Source organism: Cylas formicarius, unplaced genomic scaffold, assembly GCF_029955315.1.
Source record: "Cylas formicarius isolate icCylForm1 unplaced genomic scaffold, icCylForm1.1 PGA_scaffold_1__22_contigs__length_36826433, whole genome shotgun sequence".
In the NCBI taxonomy this organism is placed as follows: Eukaryota; Metazoa; Arthropoda; class Insecta; order Coleoptera; family Brentidae; genus Cylas; species Cylas formicarius.
Window position 1 is genome coordinate 21,460,394 of NW_026844264.1, and position 27,820 is coordinate 21,488,213.

At 37.6% G+C, this 27,820-nt stretch overlaps 2 protein-coding genes and 1 long non-coding RNA gene across 4 annotated transcripts; 1 reads left to right on the top strand and 2 right to left on the bottom strand.

Annotated features, from left to right (window-relative positions):
• Positions 1–556: 556 nt before the first annotated feature.
• Positions 557–22,883, bottom strand: LOC132697250 (odorant receptor 30a-like). The gene is made up of 6 exons (XM_060662590.1): positions 22,857–22,883; positions 8,442–9,255; positions 4,384–4,483; positions 4,233–4,331; positions 863–1,018; positions 557–807 (listed from the first exon to the last, which is right to left on the bottom strand). Exons 2-6 carry the CDS (start codon positions 9,251–9,253, stop codon positions 760–762), a joined length of 1,215 nt encoding a protein of 404 aa, XP_060518573.1. The 5' UTR covers positions 9,254–9,255; positions 22,857–22,883; the 3' UTR covers positions 557–759.
• On the top strand, positions 2,000–4,177 carry LOC132697223 (uncharacterized). Of its 2 annotated transcripts, XR_009618126.1 has the most exons (4): positions 2,022–2,094; positions 2,147–2,245; positions 3,157–3,312; positions 3,368–4,177. It is a non-coding gene; the product is annotated as an uncharacterized LOC132697223 (long non-coding RNA). The 2 variants fall into 2 exon arrangements; XR_009618125.1 differs by having other exon boundaries at positions 2,000–2,245.
• Positions 22,884–23,080: 197 nt separating the features above from the next.
• LOC132696699 (sex-determining region Y protein-like) lies at positions 23,081–24,700 on the bottom strand. The gene is made up of 2 exons (XM_060661682.1): positions 23,870–24,700; positions 23,081–23,457 (listed from the first exon to the last, which is right to left on the bottom strand). Exons 1-2 carry the CDS (start codon positions 24,673–24,675, stop codon positions 23,169–23,171), a joined length of 1,095 nt encoding a protein of 364 aa, XP_060517665.1. The 5' UTR covers positions 24,676–24,700; the 3' UTR covers positions 23,081–23,168.
• Positions 24,701–27,820: the final 3,120 nt, after the last annotated feature.

Genomic DNA, 27,820 nt, shown 5'->3' on the forward strand with positions numbered 1-27,820 from the left:
TATTGGCTGTCGCGAGTCACATCGTGTGTTTCCAGTTTCCGGTAGATTTTAGTCTGGCTATTTTGACGTTTGTCATTTCTGAAGGTCACGTCACACATGACTCACTAAATACATATATTAGTGCTGTTTTGCAAAAATGCACCCGAAAACCAATAGTCGTAGAAAAATTAAGCAACACTTGATAAATGTATTCAATCACTCATATATTAACACTAGGGACTTTTGCCAAATCAAACTCGTGACTAAATAACGTTTATTAAACTTGTTATATAAAATATTGTTATATAAATAAATATAAAATAAAAAATAATAAAAAAAATAAAATATGTGAGTCTGCAAGACCTTGAGAGAAAAAGGTTTTTATACTTCGTCTCTCCCCCACTCTTCGACGAAATGTTTAGTCAAAAATACTTAAGAATTTATTAATTATTTAATATTTAAATTATTGAATTTGTATTAACTATTTTGCTCGAATCTTCGGTATTCGAAAAGATATTTTTTGTAGTTTTAATAACGAAATTTTCATATTACAAAAGAAAACCAAACTTTTCCTGCACCGAGAGTTTAATTTTGACATTTGCAAATTATTTACATTTCTCAGTATGCTGTAAGATCTATAAGCAAGTGCAATGTGCAACGAAGTGCCTTTTCGCACTTGAATGACTCTACTTGGTACCAAAACTAACTAACCAAAATTTAATAAAATCCAAAACACCTTTTTTCCTTAAACGATCCGGTTTGGCATGGAACACCACATATCTAATTTTTCATCATAACGGTGATGTATGAGTATGATCCTTTCACTATCTGAAACACCAGACAATCAATCAACGGAAAAATTAGCTACAATATTTTTTTATACAGCTACAGCAGACTGAGTAGTCATTGGGCCAAACGGGCCAATGGTCAGCACCAAAGGTCTATGAGCTTTCATCATCATAGTAAGTAACATCTTTTGAACCAGGACATTTTGTTCATACCACCCACTTTTATAGATTGCGTCCGCTAACGCTGAACTCTGCAATATAAATGAAAACTAGCTCAATCTACAGAGTGTGCGTGCCAATCGAATCCTAAATCTTCTTACAAAAATGATTACACGAGACGTTTTTTGTAATAGTTCAGATCACAATCTTAAGTATAGGGCTCTTCCCTTTAAAAAAGAATGAAAGCGTAATGAAACTTTTTTTTGACGGAATACTTATTTATGTTTGATAGCATATCATGGATTACCAAAAAAATGTTACAAAAGCAAACATCAATAGACAAAACAAAAACAATAAGAAAAAAGAAAGCTACGAAAAAATGCAGACTGCTGTTGCATTGTATGCTATCATTGTATCCAATGTATAACCTTTGGTATAATTGTGCCTCTGAATTATCGTAAGAATTCATTAGGGTCTAGTCTAGTGTAGCCAGAAGCTGAATAGTCATAGCATATTCTATAACTTTGTTTTATTTTATTTAGTATTCGGAGGTTTGCTTTGCTAGTTAGTGTTATTAATTGTAAAATTATATAGAAGAAAAAATTGAACTGAGGTGACTTTTACTTGATGAAAATCCATTTATTAAAATAAATAAGAACTAAAAGTTCAGATTTTCACGAAATTATAAATTCTGAGATGACAATTGTTTCGACAACACAGTGTCCTTATCAAAATCAAAAACATTTCATAAAAACACGGTGTTGTCGAAACAATTGTCATGTTAAAATATATAATTTCATGAAAATCTGAACTGTTAGTTATTATTTATTTTGATTTTTTTAGAAGAAAAAATAATTAATCGCCAAAAACATAATTTGGTCTTTCCAAACATGACATCATTCATATATATATATATATATATATATATATATATATATATATATATATATATATATATATATAGGTACTCGAGTTCAAAGTTCTTAAATATGTTAATTAGCTTAGAGCCGCGCTTCGGAATATTTTGAAGCATTTAAAACTATTATATGTTACTAATTATCCTTTCAGATTTATTGGCAAATTGAATGACTCCTTGAAGTATGTGATATTTTTGGAATATGTTGTAAATGCATTGACGATAGCCACAGTCTCAGTTCAACTAATAGCGGTACAGGTTAGTTCATGGAATGGATGAAAGTTTCAGTTTTTCAGATTTGTAGTTCGACCCAAAACAAATGACCTATTCGATTCCCTTCTTCGGAATTGTCTTCTCTCAAAGTTTCGTCGTTGGATGGAGCGCAAATGAGATAAAGATTCAAGTGAGTCTATTCAATGAAATGCTTTTTTCAAATTGCAGTCGTTATTTTCATTTGACATCCAAAAATGCTTCCCACCAGAAGAGATTATCGTATATTTTTCAGAATGATGTCATGTTTGGAAAGACCAAATTATGTTTTTGGCGATTAATTATTTTTTCTTCTAAAAAAATCAAAATAAATAATAACTAACAGTTCAGATTTTCATGAAATTATATATTTTAACATGACAATTGTTTCGACAACACCGTGTTTTTATGAAATGTTTTTGATTTTGATAAGGACACTGTGTTGTCGAAACAATTGTCATCTCAGAATTTATAATTTCGTGAAAATCTGAACTTTTAGTTCTTATTTATTTTAATAAATGGATTTTCATCAAGTAAAAGTCACCTCAGTTCAATTTTTTCTTCTATATAATTTTACAATTAATAACACTAACTAGCAAAGCAAACCTCCGAATACTAAATAAAATAAAACAAAGTTATAGAAAATGCTATGACTATTCAGCTTCTGGCTACACTAGACTAGACCCTAATGAATTCTTACGATAATTCAGAGGCACAATTATACCAAAGGTTATACATTGGATACAATGATAGCATACAATGCAACAGCAATCTGCATTTTTTCGTAGCTTTCTTTTTTCTTATTGTTTTTGTTTTGTCTATTGATGTTTGCTTTTGTAACATTTTTTTGGTAATCCATGATATGCTATCAAACATAAATAAGTATTCCGTCAAAAAAAAGTTTCATTACGCTTTCATTCTTTTTTAAAGGGAAGAGCCCTATACTTAAGATTGTGATCTGAACTATTACAAAAAACGTCTCGTGTAATCATTTTTGTAAGAAGATTTAGGATTCGATTGGCACGCACACTCTGTAGATTGAGCTAGTTTTCATTTATATTGCAGAGTTCAGCGTTAGCGGACGCAATCTATAAAAGTGGGTGGTATGAACAAAATGTCCTGGTTCAAAAGATGTTACTTACTATGATGATGAAAGCTCATAGACCTTTGGTGCTGACCATTGGCCCGTTTGGCCCAATGACTACTCAGTCTGCTGTAGCTGTATAAAAAAATATTGTAGCTAATTTTTCCGTTGATTGATTGTCTGGTGTTTCAGATAGTGAAAGGATCATACTCATACATCACCGTTATGATGAAAAATTAGATATGTGGTGTTCCATGCCAAACCGGATCGTTTAAGGAAAAAAGGTGTTTTGGATTTTATTAAATTTTGGTTAGTTAGTTTTGGTACCAAGTAGAGTCATTCAAGTGCGAAAAGGCACTTCGTTGCACATTGCACTTGCTTATAGATCTTACAGCATACTGAGAAATGTAAATAATTTGCAAATGTCAAAATTAAACTCTCGGTGCAGGAAAAGTTTGGTTTTCTTTTGTAATATGAAAATTTCATTATTAAAACTACAAAAAATATCTTTTCGAATACCGAAGATTCGAGCAAAATAGTTAATACAAATTCAATAATTTAAATATTAAATAATTAATAAATTCTTAAGTATTTTTGACTAAACATTTCGTCGAAGAGTGGGGGAGAGACGAAGTATAAAAACCTTTTTCTCTCAAGGTCTTGCAGACTCACATATTTTATTTTTTTTATTATTTTTTATTTTATATTTATTTATATAACAATATTTTATATAACAAGTTTAATAAACGTTATTTAGTCACGAGTTTGATTTGGCAAAAGTCCCTAGTGTTAATATATGAGTGATTGAATACATTTATCAAGTGTTGCTTAATTTTTCTACGACTATTGGTTTTCGGGTGCATTTTTGCAAAACAGCACTAATATATGTATTTAGTGAGTCATGTGTGACGTGACCTTCAGAAATGACAAACGTCTTTCCAAACATGACATCATTCTGAAAAATATACGATAATCTCTTCTGGTGGGAAGCATTTATGGATGTCAAATGAAAATAACGACTGCAATTTGAAAAAAGCATTTCATTGAATAGACTCACTTGAATCTTTATCTCATTTGCGCTCCATCCAACGACGAAACTTTGAGAGAAGACAATTCCGAAGAAGGGAATCGAATAGGTCATTTGTTTTGGGTCGAACTACAAATCTGAAAAACTGAAACTTTCATCCATTCCATGAACTAACCTGTACCGCTATTAGTTGAACTGAGACTGTGGCTATCGTCAATGCATTTACAACATATTCCAAAAATATCACATACTTCACGGAGTCATTCAATTTGCCAATAAATCTGAAAGGATAATTAGTAACATATAATAGTTTTAAATGCTTCAAAATATTCCGAAGCGCGGCTCTAAGCTAATTAACATATTTAAGAACTTTGAACTCGAGTACCTATATATATATATATATATATATATATATATATATATATATATATATATATATATATATATATATATATATATATATATATATATATATATATATATATATATATATATATATATTCTCACGTATTGATTCACGGATGGAAAAATATGATGACACTATACTCCGGGATATCATCCGTTCGCCCGCTGAACTCCGACTGGAATCCTGCATCCGACTGGAATCCTGCAAATCCTGCATCCGACTGGAATCCTGCAGACGTTTCGCCAAAATCTCACTTGGCATCTTCAATGCTCGCGCTCCGAAAACACTTCGAACACTGGGAGGTTATCGGCGGTGCGTGCGGTATTTATACTCTGCGCCGGAGATGGTAACGGTGCTGCTTGTGCGTGGGAGGAGGTGGCTCCGCCCCCTGAATTGTCGCGTTGTTAATTTCGCCCGATCGTAGTTGCGATGTCCCCGTTGGCTGCTGCGCATCGCTCTGCTGTTTGATTATCGTTCTCCACGTGTTGGATAAATGCAGAGCGTCGTCTCTCGTATTGAGGTGTCCGGACTTTTCTATTTCGATGGCCTCTCGTATAATCCTAGTCCTAAAATCAGGAATATTAGCTATTTGTTTGCAAGTGCCGAAATCAATTTTATGGCCTGTCTGATGTTGGTGCTGAAACAAAGCAGATGTTGTTTGTTTGTTTCTTATGGCTAAACGATGTTCCTCGAGCCTGGCTGAAATCCTTCTGTTGGTCTGTCCCACATACGTCAGGCTGCACGATCCGCATGCTACACTGTATACTCCTTGGTTTTCCAGAGTAATTTTTTGTTTTGGGTTTCTTAGTATTGCTCCGATGGTATGGTCAGGTTTGTATGCCGTTGATATGTCGTGTTTCCGTAATATTCGGCCGATTTTGTCAGTAACCCCCTTGATGTATGGCAGGACAGCGATCGATCTTCGTTGGGTCTCGTCCTGCACTCTCTGCTGCGGCTGTTGTTGTTTACTGATTGCCTTGCTGATGGTGCGCCTTTGGTATCCGTTTTGTCGAAGACAGGTACTAATTTTCTTCAGTTCTTTATCTCTGTTCCTCTCGTTTGTGAGCCTGAAGGACCGGGCAATTAATGTATTTGCCACTGCCTGTATCTGTGATGGGTGGTGATGAGATTTAGCGTTCAGATATCTATCAGTGTGGGTTGGTTTTCTATAGACAGTGTGTTCCAAGTGTCCATCTTCGGTCCTTGTGATGTGCACATCTAAAAAGGGCAGACTGTTATCCTCTTCAAGTTCTATTGTAAATTGAATCCTTGGGTGAATGGAATTCAGATGGTCTAGGAATTTCAAAAGCTCCTCCTTGCCAAAAGGCCATACAACAAATACGTCATCAACGTATCTTGTCCATAGTTTTGGCTTCAGATTTGCCTTCTCTATTGCTTTCTTTTCGAAGTAAATCATGAAGAAAACTCAGAACATTTCACTCAGATTTTAGGTTCTCTCAGGATGGACAAGGACGACATTATGGCAAGTTTCGATGTCAAATCCCTCTACCCGAGTATTCCAGTAGAAGAGGCACTCTTGCTTATAGAAGAAAACGAAGATCTTCCGCCATACATAATGGATCTGTCAAGACATTGCCTGAAAAACGCTTACTTTATGCACAACGGGAAAATTTACCGACAAATAGATGGAGCAGCAATGGGATCATCTCTCTCACCTGTGATTGCCAACCTCTTCATGATTTACTTCGAAAAGAAAGCAATAGAGAAGGCAAATCTGAAGCCAAAACTATGGACAAGATACGTTGATGACGTATTTGTTGTATGGCCTTTTGGCAAGGAGGAGCTTTTGAAATTCCTAGACCATCTGAATTCCATTCACCCAAGGATTCAATTTACAATAGAACTTGAAGAGGATAACAGTCTGCCCTTTTTAGATGTGCACATCACAAGGACCGAAGATGGACACTTGGAACACACTGTCTATAGAAAACCAACCCACACTGATAGATATCTGAACGCTAAATCTCATCACCACCCATCACAGATACAGGCAGTGGCAAATACATTAATTGCCCGGTCCTTCAGGCTCACAAACGAGAGGAACAGAGATAAAGAACTGAAGAAAATTAGTACCTGTCTTCGACAAAACGGATACCAAAGGCGCACCATCAGCAAGGCAATCAGTAAACAACAACAGCCGCAGCAGAGAGTGCAGGACGAGACCCAACGAAGATCGATCGCTGTCCTGCCATACATCAAGGGGGTTACTGACAAAATCGGCCGAATATTACGGAAACACGACATATCAACGGCATACAAACCTGACCATACCATCGGAGCAATACTAAGAAACCCAAAACAAAAAATTACTCTGGAAAACCAAGGAGTATACAGTGTAGCATGCGGATCGTGCAGCCTGACGTATGTGGGACAGACCAACAGAAGGATTTCAGCCAGGCTCGAGGAACATCGTTTAGCCATAAGAAACAAACAAACAACATCTGCTTTGTTTCAGCACCAACATCAGACAGGCCATAAAATTGATTTCGGCACTTGCAAACAAATAGCTAATATTCCTGATTTTAGGACTAGGATTATACGAGAGGCCATCGAAATAGAAAAGTCCGGACACCTCAATACGAGAGACGACGCTCTGCATTTATCCAACACGTGGAGAACGATAATCAAACAGCAGAGCGATGCGCAGCAGCCAACGGGGACATCGCAACTACGATCGGGCGAAATTAACAACGCGACAATTCAGGGGGCGGAGCCACCTCCTCCCACGCACAAGCAGCACCGTTACCATCTCCGGCGCAGAGTATAAATACCGCACGCACCGCCGATAACCTCCCAGTGTTCGAAGTGTTTTCGGAGCGCGAGCATTGAAGATGCCAAGTGAGATTTTGGCGAAACGTCTGCAGGATTCCAGTCGGATGCAGGATTTGCAGGATTCCAGTCGGATGCAGGATTCCAGTCGGAGTTCAGCGGGCGAACGGATGATATCCCGGAGTATAGTGTCATCATATATATATATATATATATATATATATATATATATATATATATATATATATATATATATATATATATATATATATATATATATATATATATATATATATATATATATATATATATATATATATATATATATATATATATATATATATATATATATATATATATATATATATATATATATATATATATATATATATATATATATATATATATATATATTACCATTAGAGATATACGCCGAAAATACAAGAACTTATGAAACAACTACGAAAACAAAATTTGAGAAGGTCCTTTCAATATGCCCATGCGAGAGATTTAAAAATCTCGTTTTTAACCAATGATCTTCCAGCATTCAACAACCAACAGGGCTGCTGACAGATCGTCAGTAAGTTGGGATGCAGCATTTTTACGTCAGAATTTTCTCAAAATGTGCCTAAATTTTGTTAAATGTTCTGGTAAAAAGAGTTAAATGTGTGGAAATTGTTGTTTAGTAAGAAAATGGCACAAAGTTAGTGGGTGAAATGTAGAGGCATGAACGGAAAATATCAGTGCCACCTGGATTAAAATCAATTTTTAGTAGGGTCTTATAGCTATATAGTTTGAATACACAGAAACCAAGTTCTAAAATATGTATTTGTTTTTTAACATTTGCACAACAGTTTTAACTTTTAGATATGGCATTGGCATCACAGGAAGAGAACCGACAAAAAACTGTGAAGCAATTTTTGCCTGATACAGATGAAAACAATTGTGTTTCTGGTATCACAGTTTTCTTAATTACAGAATTGTACTTGATTATTTTTGGTAATATTGGACCACTCTTGTAGATTGTTTTTGGTAATATATACCCCATGACACGTTGGTGTTCCAAAACACACTCCTTCAATCTGAAAAAAACGTCTTCCGACATTGTTACTTTCCTGAGTCGAATCTGCAATCGTTTCAAAATGGACGCCGGAAAAATTATGCAAGAGAAGAAAAACATTTTCGTCGATGCGGCCAGAAGACCAAGTACAATCACTGTGATGTCGTTCAGGGCTAACAACATCGACGCGTGTTCGGCTTTGTCAAGTTTGTAATAATACAAATCGTACGGTAGCGGCTTCGCTATACTCGCGTTGTGTTCTCTATTGTATTTTTCGGCTTGAAGGCGGCTCCAGTAGTTAACAAAAATCATTGATATTCCCATCCAAGTCATTAAAATGGCTACGCCGAAGTTGGACTGTTTACAAAACCTGACTTGCGTAGAATGACTTTGTAACACTTCGTTGTCTTTTGATTGAGATAAGGCTATATCTTCATTGATGATGTAGTATATTATTTCCTTAACAGCTTTTGTTTGATAGAGAACCGCAGTGGCAGTTATCATCACCAAACCGATCATGTACGATAATTGTTCAAACACTTTGACCGAACTTTTTTGATCGTTAATAGAAGTGCTAGATTTTGCGACTTGGATGCAAAGAGAAACTAGAAATATCGGGAGATAAATATGGACGATTAATGAATAAAACATGTAAAGTTTTTTAAGGGCTCTGTTATTGGTAGGTAGAGGTAATCGCCATATTCCCGACAGTATCATGCAGTATTTGGAAAAGTCCAATATTGACCGGTGAGTCGTATCATTATCCATTGTTTTGCTAATTCTATTTCGGCTCATAACTAAAAATAAGTAATTTAAGATTAACAAAAATAAAAGAAAATATGGGCACTCGAAACTAATAAACAAAAACACCTATTTATAAAATTTGTATTTATATATATATATATATATATATATATATATATATATATATATATATATATATATATATATATATATATATATATATATATATATATATATATATATATATATATATATATATATATATATATATATATATATATATATATATATATATATATATATATATATATATATATATATATATATATATATATATATATATATATATATATATATATATATATATATATATATTCTCACGTATTGATTCACGGATGGAAAAATGTGATGACACTATATTCCGGGATATCATCCGTTCGCTCGTTGAACTCCGACTGGAATCCTGCATCCGACTGGAATCCTGCAAATCTTGCATCCGACTGGAATCCTGCAGACGTTTCGCCAAAATCTCACTTGGCATCTTCAATGCTCGCGCTCCGAAAACACTTCGAACACTGGGAGGTTATCGGCGGTGCGTGCGGTATTTATACTCTGCGCCGGAGATGGTAACGGTGCTGCTTGTGCGTGGGGGGAGGTGGCTCCGCCCCCTGAATTGTCGCGTTGTTAATTTCGCCCGATCGTAGTTGCGATGTCCCCGTTGGCTGCTGCGCATCGCTCTGCTGTTTGATTATCGTTCTCCACGTGTTGGATAAATGCAGAGCGTCGTCTCTCGTATTGAGGTGTCCGGACTTTTCTATTTCGATGGCCTCTCGTATAATCCTAGTCCTAAAATCAGGAATATTAGCTATTTGTTTGCAAGTGCCGAAATCAATTTTATGGCCTGTCTGATGTTGGTGCTGAAACAAAGCAGATGTTGTTTGTTTGTTTCTTATGGCTAAACGATGTTCCTCGAGCCTGGCTGAAATCCTTCTGTTGGTCTGTCCCACATACGTCAGGCTGCACGATCCGCATGCTACACTGTATACTCCTTGGTTTTCCAGAGTAATTTTTTGTTTTGGGTTTCTTAGTATTGCTCCGATGGTATGATCAGGTTTGTATGCCGTTGATATGTCGTGTGTCCGTAATATTCGGCCGATTTTGTCAGTAACCCCCTTGATGTATGGCAGGACAGCGATCGATCTTCGTTGGGTCTCGTCCTGCACTCTCTGCTGCGGCTGTTGTTGTTTACTGATTGCCTTGCTGATGGTGCGCCTTTGGTATCCGTTTTGTTGAAGACAGGTACTAATTTTCTTCAGTTCTTTATCTCTGTTCCTCTCGTTTGTGAGCCTGAAGGACCGAGCAATTAATGTATTTGCCACTGCCTGTATCTGTGATGGATGGTGATGAGATTTAGCGTTCAGATATCTATTAGTGTGTGTTGGTTTTCTATAGACAGTGTGTTCCAAGTGTCCGTCTTCGGTCCTTGTGATGTGCACATCTAAAAAGGGCAGACTGTTATCCTCTTCAAGTTCTATTGTAAATTGAATCCTTGGGTGAATGGAATTCAGATGATCTAGGAATTTCAAAAGCTCCTCCTTGCCAAAAGGCCATACAACAAATACGTCATCAACGTATCTTGTCCATAGTTTTGGCTTCAGATTTGCCTTCTCTATTGCTTTCTTTTCGAAGTAAATCATGAAGAGGTTGGCAATCACAGGTGAGAGAGATGATCCCATTGCTGCTCCATCTATTTGTCTGTAAATTTTCCCGTTGTGCATAAAGTAAGCGTTTTTCAGGCAATGCCTTGACAGATCCATTATGTATGGCGGAAGATCTTCGTTTTCTTCTATAAGCAAGAGTGCCTCTTCTACTGGAATACTCGGGTAGAGGGATTTGACATCGAAACTTGCCATAATGTCGTCCTTGTCCATCCTGAGAGAACCTAAAATCTGAGTGAAATGTTCTGAGTTTTTAACATAGGAATCTGCCTTTTCCACTATAGGCTGAAGTGCACTGGCCAGATGTTTTTCCAGCTTGCATAATGGTGAGTTAAAGGCGCTTACGATTGGACGCAGGGGAACCCCGTCCTTATGGATCTTTGGCAGCCCGTAGAATTTTGGGCAACGACTCGATTTTTCCCTCGGAATAAGTTTCTTCTTTGTATCCTCGTTTATTGATGAATCGAGAATTTTGGACTTAGTTGTTTTTTCCAAATATGTCGTGGGATCTCTGGTGACTAGTTTGTATATTGGGTCGTTCAAAATATCCTCCAATTTTGCATTATAATCCGACGTATTCATGACGACAGTGGCATTTCCTTTGTCTGCTGGCATTATTAGAATGTTTTCGTTTTTGTTTAGATTCCTTAAGGCTTGCATTTCTTCTCTGCTTAAGTTTGGTTGCGGTGGTTTTGACTGTCTTAAGACTCTGGCGACATCTTGCCTAATTAACTCCGCATCTTGTTCGTCTATGGTGGAAAGACTTGCTTCGACGTTGGAAACGATATCTTCGACGGGTACTCTTTTTGGAGCTATTGCGTAGTTAAATCCTTTATTCAGTACGCTGATTTCTGTATCGGAAAGATGGTATGCTGAAATATTATGAACTGTACTGCTTCGGTTTGTATTTGGCACTTGTCCTGATTTTTTGGAATTTGACTGAAGGATTTCTAATTTCTTCCACAGTTTTTTTGACGTGATGTCCTTGTCTTTCTCAGTGCGCCATGATGTTAATAATTCTATGCGGTCCCACAGCAACTGATGGATCTTGTTGCTCAGTTTCAGGTGGAGTCTGAAAAGTTGTAGCTCAGTCTCACTAATTTCGTACCGGGTCCGCCTGATCTGGTCTTGGAGTAGGGCCTTGCTAGCTTTGTCCAGGATAGCTTGTGTCTTTCTGGTGCGTGTGTGATAAGACAACCTTGTAAATGTTGGCAGCAAGTTCTGGTTGCGGCAGCTTTTAAGAAAATTCAAGTTGCACAGCGAAATAACCCTCCTTTGTCTTAGTTTTTCATAACACTTGGTGGCTGTAAAGGTCTCCTTCCCGTAAAGGTGTATGATATTCTCACGTATTGATTCACGGATGGAAAAATGTGATGACACTATATTCCGGGATATCATCCGTTCGCTCGTTGAACTCCGACTGGAATCCTGCATCCGACTGGAATCCTGCAAATCTTGCATCCGACTGGAATCCTGCAGACGTTTCGCCAAAATCTCACTTGGCATCTTCAATGCTCGCGCTCCGAAAACACTTCGAACACTGGGAGGTTATCGGCGGTGCGTGCGGTATTTATACTCTGCGCCGGAGATGGTAACGGTGCTGCTTGTGCGTGGGGGGAGGTGGCTCCGCCCCCTGAATTGTCGCGTTGTTAATTTCGCCCGATCGTAGTTGCGATGTCCCCGTTGGCTGCTGCGCATCGCTCTGCTGTTTGATTATCGTTCTCCACGTGTTGGATAAATGCAGAGCGTCGTCTCTCGTATTGAGGTGTCCGGACTTTTCTATTTCGATGGCCTCTCGTATAATCCTAGTCCTAAAATCAGGAATATTAGCTATTTGTTTGCAAGTGCCGAAATCAATTTTATGGCCTGTCTGATGTTGGTGCTGAAACAAAGCAGATGTTGTTTGTTTGTTTCTTATGGCTAAACGATGTTCCTCGAGCCTGGCTGAAATCCTTCTGTTGGTCTGTCCCACATACGTCAGGCTGCACGATCCGCATGCTACACTGTATACTCCTTGGTTTTCCAGAGTAATTTTTTGTTTTGGGTTTCTTAGTATTGCTCCGATGGTATGATCAGGTTTGTATGCCGTTGATATGTCGTGTGTCCGTAATATTCGGCCGATTTTGTCAGTAACCCCCTTGATGTATGGCAGGACAGCGATCGATCTTCGTTGGGTCTCGTCCTGCACTCTCTGCTGCGGCTGTTGTTGTTTACTGATTGCCTTGCTGATGGTGCGCCTTTGGTATCCGTTTTGTTGAAGACAGGTACTAATTTTCTTCAGTTCTTTATCTCTGTTCCTCTCGTTTGTGAGCCTGAAGGACCGAGCAATTAATGTATTTGCCACTGCCTGTATCTGTGATGGATGGTGATGAGATTTAGCGTTCAGATATCTATTAGTGTGTGTTGGTTTTCTATAGACAGTGTGTTCCAAGTGTCCGTCTTCGGTCCTTGTGATGTGCACATCTAAAAAGGGCAGACTGTTATCCTCTTCAAGTTCTATTGTAAATTGAATCCTTGGGTGAATGGAATTCAGATGATCTAGGAATTTCAAAAGCTCCTCCTTGCCAAAAGGCCATACAACAAATACGTCATCAACGTATCTTGTCCATAGTTTTGGCTTCAGATTTGCCTTCTCTATTGCTTTCTTTTCGAAGTAAATCATGAAGAGGTTGGCAATCACAGGTGAGAGAGATGATCCCATTGCTGCTCCATCTATTTGTCTGTAAATTTTCCCGTTGTGCATAAAGTAAGCGTTTTTCAGGCAATGCCTTGACAGATCCATTATGTATGGCGGAAGATCTTCGTTTTCTTCTATAAGCAAGAGTGCCTCTTCTACTGGAATACTCGGGTAGAGGGATTTGACATCGAAACTTGCCATAATGTCGTCCTTGTCCATCCTGAGAGAACCTAAAATCTGAGTGAAATGTTCTGAGTTTTTAACATAGGAATCTGCCTTTTCCACTATAGGCTGAAGTGCACTGGCCAGATGTTTTTCCAGCTTGCATAATGGTGAGTTAAAGGCGCTTACGATTGGACGCAGGGGAACCCCGTCCTTATGGATCTTTGGCAGCCCGTAGAATTTTGGGCAACGACTCGATTTTTCCCTCGGAATAAGTTTCTTCTTTGTATCCTCGTTTATTGATGAATCGAGAATTTTGGACTTAGTTGTTTTTTCCAAATATGTCGTGGGATCTCTGGTGACTAGTTTGTATATTGGGTCGTTCAAAATATCCTCCAATTTTGCATTATAATCCGACGTATTCATGACGACAGTGGCATTTCCTTTGTCTGCTGGCATTATTAGAATGTTTTCGTTTTTGTTTAGATTCCTTAAGGCTTGCATTTCTTCTCTGCTTAAGTTTGGTTGCGGTGGTTTTGACTGTCTTAAGACTCTGGCGACATCTTGCCTAATTAACTCCGCATCTTGTTCGTCTATGGTGGAAAGACTTGCTTCGACGTTGGAAACGATCTCTTCGACGGGTACTCTTTTTGGAGCTATTGCGTAGTTAAATCCTTTATTCAGTACGCTGATTTCTGTATCGGAAAGATGGTATGCTGAAATATTATGAACTGTACTGCTTCGGTTTGTATTTGGCACTTGTCCTGATTTTTTGGAATTTGACTGAAGGATTTCTAATTTCTTCCACAGTTTTTTTGACGTGATGTCCTTGTCTTTCTCAGTGCGCCATGATGTTAATAATTCTATGCGGTCCCACAGCAACTGATGGATCTTGTTGCTCAGTTTCAGGTGGAGTCTGAAAAGTTGTAGCTCAGTCTCACTAATTTCGTACCGGGTCCGCCTGATCTGGTCTTGGAGTAGGGCCTTGCTAGCTTTGTCCAGGATAGCTTGTGTCTTTCTGGTGCGTGTGTGATAAGACAACCTTGTAAATGTTGGCAGCAAGTTCTGGTTGCGGCAGCTTTTAAGAAAATTCAAGTTGCACAGCGAAATAACCCTCCTTTGTCTTAGTTTTTCATAACACTTGGTGGCTGTAAAGGTCTCCTTCCCGTAAAGGTGTATGATATTCTCACGTATTGATTCACGGATGGAAAAATGTGATGACACTATATTCCGGGATATCATCCGTTCGCTCGTTGAACTCCGACTGGAATCCTGCATCCGACTGGAATCCTGCAAATCTTGCATCCGACTGGAATCCTGCAGACGTTTCGCCAAAATCTCACTTGGCATCTTCAATGCTCGCGCTCCGAAAACACTTCGAACACTGGGAGGTTATCGGCGGTGCGTGCGGTATTTATACTCTGCGCCGGAGATGGTAACGGTGCTGCTTGTGCGTGGGGGGAGGTGGCTCCGCCCCCTGAATTGTCGCGTTGTTAATTTCGCCCGATCGTAGTTGCGATGTCCCCGTTGGCTGCTGCGCATCGCTCTGCTGTTTGATTATCGTTCTCCACGTGTTGGATAAATGCAGAGCGTCGTCTCTCGTATTGAGGTGTCCGGACTTTTCTATTTCGATGGCCTCTCGTATAATCCTAGTCCTAAAATCAGGAATATTAGCTATTTGTTTGCAAGTGCCGAAATCAATTTTATGGCCTGTCTGATGTTGGTGCTGAAACAAAGCAGATGTTGTTTGTTTGTTTCTTATGGCTAAACGATGTTCCTCGAGCCTGGCTGAAATCCTTCTGTTGGTCTGTCCCACATACGTCAGGCTGCACGATCCGCATGCTACACTGTATACTCCTTGGTTTTCCAGAGTAATTTTTTGTTTTGGGTTTCTTAGTATTGCTCCGATGGTATGATCAGGTTTGTATGCCGTTGATATGTCGTGTGTCCGTAATATTCGGCCGATTTTGTCAGTAACCCCCTTGATGTATGGCAGGACAGCGATCGATCTTCGTTGGGTCTCGTCCTGCACTCTCTGCTGCGGCTGTTGTTGTTTACTGATTGCCTTGCTGATGGTGCGCCTTTGGTATCCGTTTTGTTGAAGACAGGTACTAATTTTCTTCAGTTCTTTATCTCTGTTCCTCTCGTTTGTGAGCCTGAAGGACCGAGCAATTAATGTATTTGCCACTGCCTGTATCTGTGATGGATGGTGATGAGATTTAGCGTTCAGATATCTATTAGTGTGTGTTGGTTTTCTATAGACAGTGTGTTCCAAGTGTCCGTCTTCGGTCCTTGTGATGTGCACATCTAAAAAGGGCAGACTGTTATCCTCTTCAAGTTCTATTGTAAATTGAATCCTTGGGTGAATGGAATTCAGATGATCTAGGAATTTCAAAAGCTCCTCCTTGCCAAAAGGCCATACAACAAATACGTCATCAACGTATCTTGTCCATAGTTTTGGCTTCAGATTTGCCTTCTCTATTGCTTTCTTTTCGAAGTAAATCATGAAGAGGTTGGCAATCACAGGTGAGAGAGATGATCCCATTGCTGCTCCATCTATTTGTCTGTAAATTTTCCCGTTGTGCATAAAGTAAGCGTTTTTCAGGCAATGCCTTGACAGATCCATTATGTATGGCGGAAGATCTTCGTTTTCTTCTATAAGCAAGAGTGCCTCTTCTACTGGAATACTCGGGTAGAGGGATTTGACATCGAAACTTGCCATAATGTCGTCCTTGTCCATCCTGAGAGAACCTAAAATCTGAGTGAAATGTTCTGAGTTTTTAACATAGGAATCTGCCTTTTCCACTATAGGCTGAAGTGCACTGGCCAGATGTTTTTCCAGCTTGCATAATGGTGAGTTAAAGGCGCTTACGATTGGACGCAGGGGAACCCCGTCCTTATGGATCTTTGGCAGCCCGTAGAATTTTGGGCAACGACTCGATTTTTCCCTCGGAATAAGTTTCTTCTTTGTATCCTCGTTTATTGATGAATCGAGAATTTTGGACTTAGTTGTTTTTTCAAAATATGTCGTGGGATCTCTGGTGACTAGTTTGTATATTGGGTCGTTCAAAATATCCTCCAATTTTGCATTATAATCCGACGTATTCATGACGACAGTGGCATTTCCTTTGTCTGCTGGCATTATTAGAATGTTTTCGTTTTTGTTTAGATTCCTTAAGGCTTGCATTTCTTCTCTGCTTAAGTTTGGTTGCGGTGGTTTTGACTGTCTTAAGACTCTGGCGACATCTTGCCTAATTAACTCCGCATCTTGTTCGTCTATGGTGGAAAGACTTGCTTCGACGTTGGAAACGATCTCTTCGACGGGTACTCTTTTTGGAGCTATTGCGTAGTTAAATCCTTTATTCAGTACGCTGATTTCTGTATCGGAAAGATGGTATGCTGAAATATTATGAACTGTACTGCTTCGGTTTGTATTTGGCACTTGTCCTGATTTTTTGGAATTTGACTGAAGGATTTCTAATTTCTTCCACAGTTTTTTTGACGTGATGTCCTTGTCTTTCTCAGTGCGCCATGATGTTAATAATTCTATAGTGGAAAAGGCAGATTCCTATGTTAAAAACTCAGAACATTTCACTCAGATTTTAGGTTCTCTCAGGATGGACAAGGACGACATTATGGCAAGTTTCGATGTCAAATCCCTCTACCCGAGTATTCCAGTAGAAGAGGCACTCTTGCTTATAGAAGAAAACGAAGATCTTCCGCCATACATAATGGATCTGTCAAGGCATTGCCTGAAAAACGCTTACTTTATGCACAACGGGAAAATTTACAGACAAATAGATGGAGCAGCAATGGGATCATCTCTCTCACCTGTGATTGCCAACCTCTTCATGATTTACTTCGAAAAGAAAGCAATAGAGAAGGCAAATCTGAAGCCAAAACTATGGACAAGATACGTTGATGACGTATTTGTTGTATGGCCTTTTGGCAAGGAGGAGCTTTTGAAATTCCTAGATCATCTGAATTCCATTCACCCAAGGATTCAATTTACAATAGAACTTGAAGAGGATAACAGTCTGCCCTTTTTAGATGTGCACATCACAAGGACCGAAGACGGACACTTGGAACACACTGTCTATAGAAAACCAACACACACTAATAGATATCTGAACGCTAAATCTCATCACCATCCATCACAGATACAGGCAGTGGCAAATACATTAATTGCTCGGTCCTTCAGGCTCACAAACGAGAGGAACAGAGATAAAGAACTGAAGAAAATTAGTACCTGTCTTCAACAAAACGGATACCAAAGGCGCACCATCAGCAAGGCAATCAGTAAACAACAACAGCCGCAGCAGAGAGTGCAGGACGAGACCCAACGAAGATCGATCGCTGTCCTGCCATACATCAAGGGGGTTACTGACAAAATCGGCCGAATATTACGGACACACGACATATCAACGGCATACAAACCTGATCATACCATCGGAGCAATACTAAGAAACCCAAAACAAAAAATTACTCTGGAAAACCAAGGAGTATACAGTGTAGCATGCGGATCGTGCAGCCTGACGTATGTGGGACAGACCAACAGAAGGATTTCAGCCAGGCTCGAGGAACATCGTTTAGCCATAAGAAACAAACAAACAACATCTGCTTTGTTTCAGCACCAACATCAGACAGGCCATAAAATTGATTTCGGCACTTGCAAACAAATAGCTAATATTCCTGATTTTAGGACTAGGATTATACGAGAGGCCATCGAAATAGAAAAGTCCGGACACCTCAATACGAGAGACGACGCTCTGCATTTATCCAACACGTGGAGAACGATAATCAAACAGCAGAGCGATGCGCAGCAGCCAACGGGGACATCGCAACTACGATCGGGCGAAATTAACAACGCGACAATTCATGGGGCGGAGCCACCTCCCCCCACGCACAAGCAGCACCGTTACCATCTCCGGCGCAGAGTATAAATACCGCACGCACCGCCGATAACCTCCCAGTGTTCGAAGTGTTTTCGGAGCGCGAGCATTGAAGATGCCAAGTGAGATTTTGGCGAAACGTCTGCAGGATTCCAGTCGGATGCAAGATTTGCAGGATTCCAGTCGGATGCAGGATTCCAGTCGGAGTTCAACGAGCGAACGGATGATATCCCGGAATATAGTGTCATCACATTTTTCCATCCGTGAATCAATACGTGAGAATATCATACACCTTTACGGGAAGGAGACCTTTACAGCCACCAAGTGTTATGAAAAACTAAGACAAAGGAGGGTTATTTCGCTGTGCAACTTGAATTTTCTTAAAAGCTGCCGCAACCAGAACTTGCTGCCAACATTTACAAGGTTGTCTTATCACACACGCACCAGAAAGACACAAGCTATCCTGGACAAAGCTAGCAAGGCCCTACTCCAAGACCAGATCAGGCGGACCCGGTACGAAATTAGTGAGACTGAGCTACAACTTTTCAGACTCCACCTGAAACTGAGCAACAAGATCCATCAGTTGCTGTGGGACCGCATAGAATTATTAACATCATGGCGCACTGAGAAAGACAAGGACATCACGTCAAAAAAACTGTGGAAGAAATTAGAAATCCTTCAGTCAAATTCCAAAAAATCAGGACAAGTGCCAAATACAAACCGAAGCAGTACAGTTCATAATATTTCAGCATACCATCTTTCCGATACAGAAGTCAGCGTACTGAATAAAGGATTTAACTACGCAATAGCTCCAAAAAGAGTACCCGTCGAAGAGATCGTTTCCAACGTCGAAGCAAGTCTTTCCACCATAGACGAACAAGATGCGGAGTTAATTAGGCAAGATGTCGCCAGAGTCTTAAGACAGTCAAAACCACCGCAACCAAACTTAAGCAGAGAAGAAATGCAAGCCTTAAGGAATCTAAACAAAAACGAAAACATTCTAATAATGCCAGCAGACAAAGGAAATGCCACTGTCGTCATGAATACGTCGGATTATAATGCAAAATTGGAGGATATTTTGAACGACCCAATATACAAACTAGTCACCAGAGATCCCACGACATATTTGGAAAAAACAACTAAGTCCAAAATTCTCGATTCATCAATAAACGAGGATACAAAGAAGAAACTTATTCCGAGGGAAAAATCGAGTCGTTGCCCAAAATTCTACGGGCTGCCAAAGATCCATAAGGACGGGGTTCCCCTGCGTCCAATCGTAAGCGCCTTTAACTCACCATTATGCAAGCTGGAAAAACATCTGGCCAGTGCACTTCAGCCTATAGTGGAAAAGGCAGATTCCTACGTTAAAAACTCAGAACATTTCACTCATTCTCTCAGGATGGACAAGGACGACATTATGGCAAGTTTCGATGTCAAATCCCTCTACCCGAGTATTCCAGTAGAAGAGGCACTCTTGCTTATAGAAGAAAACGAAGATCTTCCGCCATACATAATGGATCTGTCAAGGCATTGCCTGAAAAACGCTTACTTTATGCACAACGGGAAAATTTACAGACAAATAGATGGAGCAGCAATGGGATCATCTCTCTCACCTGTGATTGCCAACCTCTTCATGATTTACTTCGAAAAGAAAGCAATAGAGAAGGCAAATCTGAAGCCAAAACTATGGACAAGATACGTTGATGACGTATTTGTTGTATGGCCTTTTGGCAAGGAGGAGCTTTTGAAATTCCTAGATCATCTGAATTCCATTCACCCAAGGATTCAATTTACAATAGAACTTGAAGAGGATAACAGTCTGCCCTTTTTAGATGTGCACATCACAAGGACCGAAGACGGACACTTGGAACACACTGTCTATAGAAAACCAACACACACTAATAGATATCTGAACGCTAAATCTCATCACCATCCATCACAGATACAGGCAGTGGCAAATACATTAATTGCTCGGTCCTTCAGGCTCACAAACGAGAGGAACAGAGATAAAGAACTGAAGAAAATTAGTACCTGTCTTCAACAAAACGGATACCAAAGGCGCACCATCAGCAAGGCAATCAGTAAACAACAACAGCCGCAGCAGAGAGTGCAGGACGAGACCCAACGAAGATCGATCGCTGTCCTGCCATACATCAAGGGGGTTACTGACAAAATCGGCCGAATATTACGGACACACGACATATCAACGGCATACAAACCTGATCATACCATCGGAGCAATACTAAGAAACCCAAAACAAAAAATTACTCTGGAAAACCAAGGAGTATACAGTGTAGCATGCGGATCGTGCAGCCTGACGTATGTGGGACAGACCAACAGAAGGATTTCAGCCAGGCTCGAGGAACATCGTTTAGCCATAAGAAACAAACAAACAACATCTGCTTTGTTTCAGCACCAACATCAGACAGGCCATAAAATTGATTTCGGCACTTGCAAACAAATAGCTAATATTCCTGATTTTAGGACTAGGATTATACGAGAGGCCATCGAAATAGAAAAGTCCGGACACCTCAATACGAGAGACGACGCTCTGCATTTATCCAACACGTGGAGAACGATAATCAAACAGCAGAGCGATGCGCAGCAGCCAACGGGGACATCGCAACTACGATCGGGCGAAATTAACAACGCGACAATTCAGGGGGCGGAGCCACCTCCCCCCACGCACAAGCAGCACCGTTACCATCTCCGGCGCAGAGTATAAATACCGCACGCACCGCCGATAACCTCCCAGTGTTCGAAGTGTTTTCGGAGCGCGAGCATTGAAGATGCCAAGTGAGATTTTGGCGAAACGTCTGCAGGATTCCAGTCGGATGCAAGATTTGCAGGATTCCAGTCGGATGCAGGATTCCAGTCGGAGTTCAACGAGCGAACGGATGATATCCCGGAATATAGTGTCATCATATATATATATATATATATATATATATATATATATATATATATATATATATATATATATATATATATATATATATATATATATATATATATATATATATATATATATATATATATATATATATATATATATATATATATATATATATATATATATATATATATATATATATATATATATATATATATATATATATATATATATATATATATATATATATATATATATATATATATATATATATATATATATATATATATATATATATATATATATATATATATATATATATATATATATATATATATATATATATATATTCTCTTTATTTATCTATGTACTTAAAATATAAAATAATTTTGGTGTTAATCTGATCAACTTTCAGAGAGAATTAAAATTAGTGATGATTTACATAGTGTCAATTGAATATAAGTAAAGACAAGTTGAAATTGTAATCTTCAGTTGACAACCGAGAAAATAAAAGAATCTATCCAAACATACCACATGAAAACCGAATGATACATATATATTTTTTTATGGATTTCATAAAAAAATGGAAATATCAGTTATTTCTTTTTTAATTTAATGTCGAAAAAATTGAGAATAATGATTTTGGTACTTGATCATTGTCCAAAAAAAAATCATTTTTCTTCTAGGTTTTCTGTTCTTTATCCATTGTAGATGGTCCTTTAAAAGGCCTTTTTTTTATGTTATTTTAATATCAGTTTACTTTTTTTTTCCTATTGTGATTTTCTCTTATTACGCACAATATGCTGGGTTGTACTGTTATTTGACAACTAAATTATAAACATTTGAAGAACCGGCGAATTTATAAAAATTTTTTTTTTCATTTACAAAAATCACTATTCGTATATGTTCAATTTTTTATTCTTTATCTTTTAAAAGATATTTAACAAACATCTAATTCGAAGAATTAATTCTACTTAACCTTTTAAAATAATAATTCATCAAAAAGCATAATTTCAAAAAAAAAAAAGGTTTTCTTTAGTTTACTGCATTGATTCCGTTAGAGACTCGCACCGAATTTTTGTACTGAATCTAACAGTTGAAGTACAGAAAAAAAATGTTTATTATTCATTTTACGACAAAAAGTTATTCAGAAGACCTTTAATACCTCTACTTCTCGAAGAATTGGAATTTAAAAAAAAAGTAGAACAATTAGAACATCATTCCATTTAAGTAAGTTTCCAAATCGTTCTTCACTTAGAATACGAATCAATAACGTCCTCTCACAAAAAAATATTGACAACATCACACTCACTCGATTTGACACCGACCTTACTCTCCCACAAATTCACTTAAAAGTGCGTTTTCCTTCATTCCTGGACTAATTTATATAAATGTTGAAATTATATGTTTAAAGCACGTGTATTCTTTCTCATATATGCTGCCCTATTATTACAAAACAGAAGGGGTTGCAATCAATTTGATTAAAGGTTTTGCGACACCACGCATTCGACAGGAAACTTATTGAAATAAACGTTTTATTTGGAATAAAATTTATTTGTGTTTAAAATGAATGCGATTATTTATTTGACAAAGCAGGTTTGTAGTTTACTATATCTCAAACATTTTAATAATAATTAGATTCGACATCTTTGTGATTTAAGTAATCTAATTGAGCTTCTATCTCTTTGTGCAAGCGCTGAATCTGCTGTTGATGTACAAGATGCTGCTGCAGCATCACTTCCTGTTCACTGACTAGCGATTTCTGTTCATGCAGAATTCCTTCCTGCTGTCCGTGTGACATGCTGTGATAGTGACTAGATGATTGCAGAGCCAGCAAATATTGCAGTTGTTGGTTTATGTGATGTTCTCGACGAAGGAAATGGCTGACTTCTTGCTCTTCATGGTGAAGTTGACTAAAATTAATACCGAACAAAAATGTTTAAAAAAAAAACAAAAATTGTACGTAATACAAAACCAAGTAGTTGAATATCGAAAAGAAAAAACGAATAAACTCAATTAATTCCAAAGTATCATTTTACGTCGAAATTAAATGTTTGAATATAATATTTTGATTTTGGTTATAGAAATCTTAGCTTTTAATATAACTTTTAAATAAAACATTGAGAAAATTAGCCAACCAAAAAAGTAATTAAGGGGTATTACTCTAAAAAATATGCCTTGATATTATATGTATATTATATATTATATTAAATATGTTTTCATAGAACAGTGTTGCCATATAATTCTTTGTATGCTAATAAAGAACTCATTCCTAATATTAAGTCGTTGAAGAATTGTTGAGAGGCATAAAAAATCAATTCTCACCTGACAAGTTCGTGAATTTGGTCAGCTGTCCATTTGTGATGCTGGTGTCCTGCATACTTCGGAAACTTCGCAGAGAATTGCGCGTTTGAATCTCCAAGGAATCCATATCCACCGAAAAATGCATTCAACGCAGGATATGGATCAACTGCCGTTTCGAGGCCATGATGATATTGATTGTCGGAATAAGATTGAGGGTAACTGTAATGATGAGTTCCGTAAGTGTAGTCGTTTTCTGATCCATAATGAGAATAATGCCGATGCTCGTAAGGATGATGCGAAAACGTGTCCTTAGATACCAAGGGGAAAGTTTTCTGCTTCTCCCATGAGGGGACATTTATATATGAGTGGTGTGGAGCTAATTGTTTTAATACGTTATATACGGCCATATGAACTTGACCTCTTTCGGCTGCTTGTTTTACTTCCGCCATTACCTGCGCGAAAGTGGCATCATCTACAACACCCTGATGTTGCCGGAAAATGTTTTTCAGTACTGCCAACTGGGAATTTGTAGTCCCCGAATGCTCGTCTTTGTTCGCGTGGTGTGTTTGGTTGTCTGTCCAGTGCGTTACATTCTTAACCACCTGGTTCTCGTTATTAATTTCGATCTTCCTACTAGGCTCATGGGCGATTTTTGCTATGATCACCAAGTGCTCGTGGTTCTCATGAGCTTGAGAAAACAAAACACGTCCGTTCTCAGTGCTTACAGTTATGGTACCTTCATCATCTATGCGAATATCCTTCGGATTGTTATGCAAAGGTGTGGCAGATACGAGCGCCAACAGAAGTAGGAAAACCCCGCAATTCATCTTGAAATGACAATTAAACTTGCCAGCTGTTTCTCACTGTTGGTCTTTATATACAAAACACATATCGGCGATTTGTTGCAAAATACCGGTGCATTGAATGTTATCGTAAATTATTTTTGTAAAAATATATTTTGCAGGGTTTATCACCAAAGAGACGTTTTAATCTTGTTTTGCATTCGTTACCAATTGAAATTGACATTAATTTATTTTATTGAAAAGCAGTACCTCCTTCATAGCCATGTACTTACAGCAGAGAAAAGCACATGTTTGTTACCTACTTTCTGTATCTTGGGTTGGGTAAGGCTAATGTTTTATTAACATAGCAAAAATATTTGTTTCATTAAAGGTTATACGTAAAAATCAATTAGCATCAAATTTTCCTACTAACTTTGTTAATATATTTTTTTATACCCACTACTCTAAAATGCGCAATTATGCAGAAATCATGCGTGTATTTTGACGTTCGTCAGTTCACTGTTTTGCAAAAGTGTACACCAAACGCCTATGAAATTTGAAAAGTGAGCTAAGAACGCGAGATATTTATAAATAATATTATTAATAATAATTAATATTTTTATAACAACAACCCATTTTATTGAAATTATTGAAATGATTGGCCATTGTAACGACTTAAACACACTCATAATACAGGATTCTCACTTTCTGAAACTGCTTTCCTTGCAAATATTGAGTAAAAAAAGTGTATTTCGAGAAAAAACGGAAAATATACGATTTCACAATATGAAAATTAACTTGTTGCTTCTCAAATTGTATTCAATATCAAATTAAGGAAACTGCAGCTGTTGACATTTCCGTACACCACTCTGTAGATCACAGAATCAGTAGTTGAAGCTGATTTTTAAAATTTTATTTAATTTTATTATTTCGATTCCATTTCTGTTTAAATCAGTCCAACGAGACTTCGGTAAGTAAAATGTCTAAATTGGAAAGTTCATAACAAATATTTTGTTGTTATTCTATGTACATAAAATCTTACCTTCTTCAATCTATCTAATCTACTAATGATGTATGTATTTTTATCATAATGTTTTTCCCAGTGGCAAATTGTTACTGACTTTATTTTTCAAGTTTATCAACAATGGAAACACAAAGTTTATGTAGTAAAATAAAATTAAGTAGCTAAAACCGGCTGTGTGGTTTAAATTCTCTACTACGGTCATATTTTTTTATACAGCGCTAATTCCCGCGTTACGCATTGTGGATGTAATTTAGATCATACTTTGTAGCAGTGAGTTCGAAGACAATAACCAAGATAATTTCTGTCCGTTTTACATGGTTATCTGAATTTGACGAACCCAAAGGGAAATAATAAAAATATTTTTAGATTGCCGGTTGCTAAGCAAAATAACTGCAAAAACAATTCGCCAACAAAATCTTTTGTGCACAATATTTTTCGACTTGGACTATCTATACCGGGTGACACAAGAAAGTGGGAATACTATATAACTTTTTAACGGCTTCAGATAGCGATTTGAAATTTGATAGCGTTAATATAGGCTAAATGTTCAAATTTTTAGCAATATGTAGTCACTGGTTGCACTTTCAGTTTGAGCGGAACCGACAGTAACTTTCGAATTTTAAATGACGCACCCTATATTTTTTTGCATTTTTGGATTCAATCATTCATTCTATGTAGGATAGGACGGTTTTTAATTTTTATTTAATTTTTTAAAATTGTGTCTAGGAGGCTGTGACCATCATAGATAGTATTTTCCGGGTCACCTGATCTTGTGAAACTAGGATCTAGGATAACCTAGTTTTTTCAAATAGCACCCTAGTGATCGATGATTTCGCAGCTTCTCGTAATTTTTTGATCGTATTGAGATCAACCGATTGTAGTTGGAGTACTGATACTGGTAGCTATTTCTTTATTTCGACAATTCATTTGTAATTTAAGTTTCTGTTCCGATGGTATTATCAAAACAAATCTACTGGTGATTGGTCGAATTATATGCGTTGAAACATTTACATTGACTACGTGGCAATTTTTGTTGTCGGCATATTTAATGAGGGTTGTCACACAATCACCGATGGGCGATAGGTAAATTAAGGAGTGATTTACGTGTACTGGGAATAGGTGGAATATTTAGAAAATTTGTTTAAGAAAAATCGGAATAGGGACGGCAAAAATTATTTTATCTTTTGCAAATTTGACTTGTAAGTTTGCTAATTATGTTTATTTTCATAGTTTAATGATTTTAATTGATTAAATAGTGGAGATGTTTCTACAAAATGCAAAAATGTATATTGATGTTGAATAATTCGAGCATTTCCTAAGTGGAACGATAGAAGTGGTGTTTTGGTTAGTTAGTAATAGGGATAACTTCAATGTCGTTATTCGCTATTACTAATAACAGCGTAGATGCACGAAGGAACCGCATTGTCCGATTCATTAACATGCGAAAAAGAAAAAGCTTTAGGTTTTTGGATCTGAGATTTGCGAATTATTTTTTTATTTTTTGTGAGAATTTTATTCCAAATATCTTGATCTATAATAAGAGCTTTTCTTCGGGGTTTATCGTTACTACGTTGCCGTTTTGTCAGGTTTGTTTCATTTCAGGTAGGTTTTCTAGTTTTTCGTTTTGTTTTTCATTTAAACGTATTTTTGTTTCTAACGATGTTTCGTAAATTTGTTGAGAGATAGTTTTTAATCATTCGCATCTATCTGCAATATAATTACAATGATTTCATCCGTTAAATCAAAGGGATCTAAACCGTTTACTTTTATTTATGACATGAAAAGGTGTTTGTTTCGTTACGCTATACATTGATGACTTGTAACCTATAATTGCGTACTTTATTAAATTTTTAGGGGCTTCTTTAGGTTCTCTTAATCTTAGTACCCTATATAGTTTAACAAGAGTAAAGTGAAACCTCTCTATTTGACTATTACTATTAGAATTGCCAGCAGTTGTAAAATTAATTGCAATTTTATGCATTTTACAGAAATCCAAATGCAAAGACGTTTTAAATTCCGTACCATTATCACACGTCATTTGTTGAGGTAGGCCGTGATGACTTAAAAAGGTCGCTAAACCGTCTAAGATAACAACTGCTGTGCAAGCGGGTTTTAACGGATAATCTTGGGCGTTAACACACACACACCCACACACACACACACGCA

Bases quoted from the DNA above. Each gene is read 5' to 3' on its own strand.
- LOC132697250 (XM_060662590.1), bottom strand. From the start codon at position 9,253: ATGAGCCGAAATAGAATTAGCAAAACAATGGATAATGATACGACTCAC. The intron at 4,484-8,441 runs GTATATATTACC...TTATCCTTTCAG, and splicing joins GAACACCAACGTGTCATGGG to ATTTATTGGCAAATTGAATG. The intron at 4,332-4,383 runs GTACAGGTTAGT...TCAGATTTGTAG, and splicing joins TCTCAGTTCAACTAATAGCG to TTCGACCCAAAACAAATGAC.
- LOC132696699 (XM_060661682.1), bottom strand. From the start codon at position 24,675: ATGAATTGCGGGGTTTTCCTACTTCTGTTGGCGCTCGTATCTGCCACA. The intron at 23,458-23,869 runs GTGAGAATTGAT...TATTAATTTTAG, and splicing joins CAAATTCACGAACTTGTCAG to TCAACTTCACCATGAAGAGC.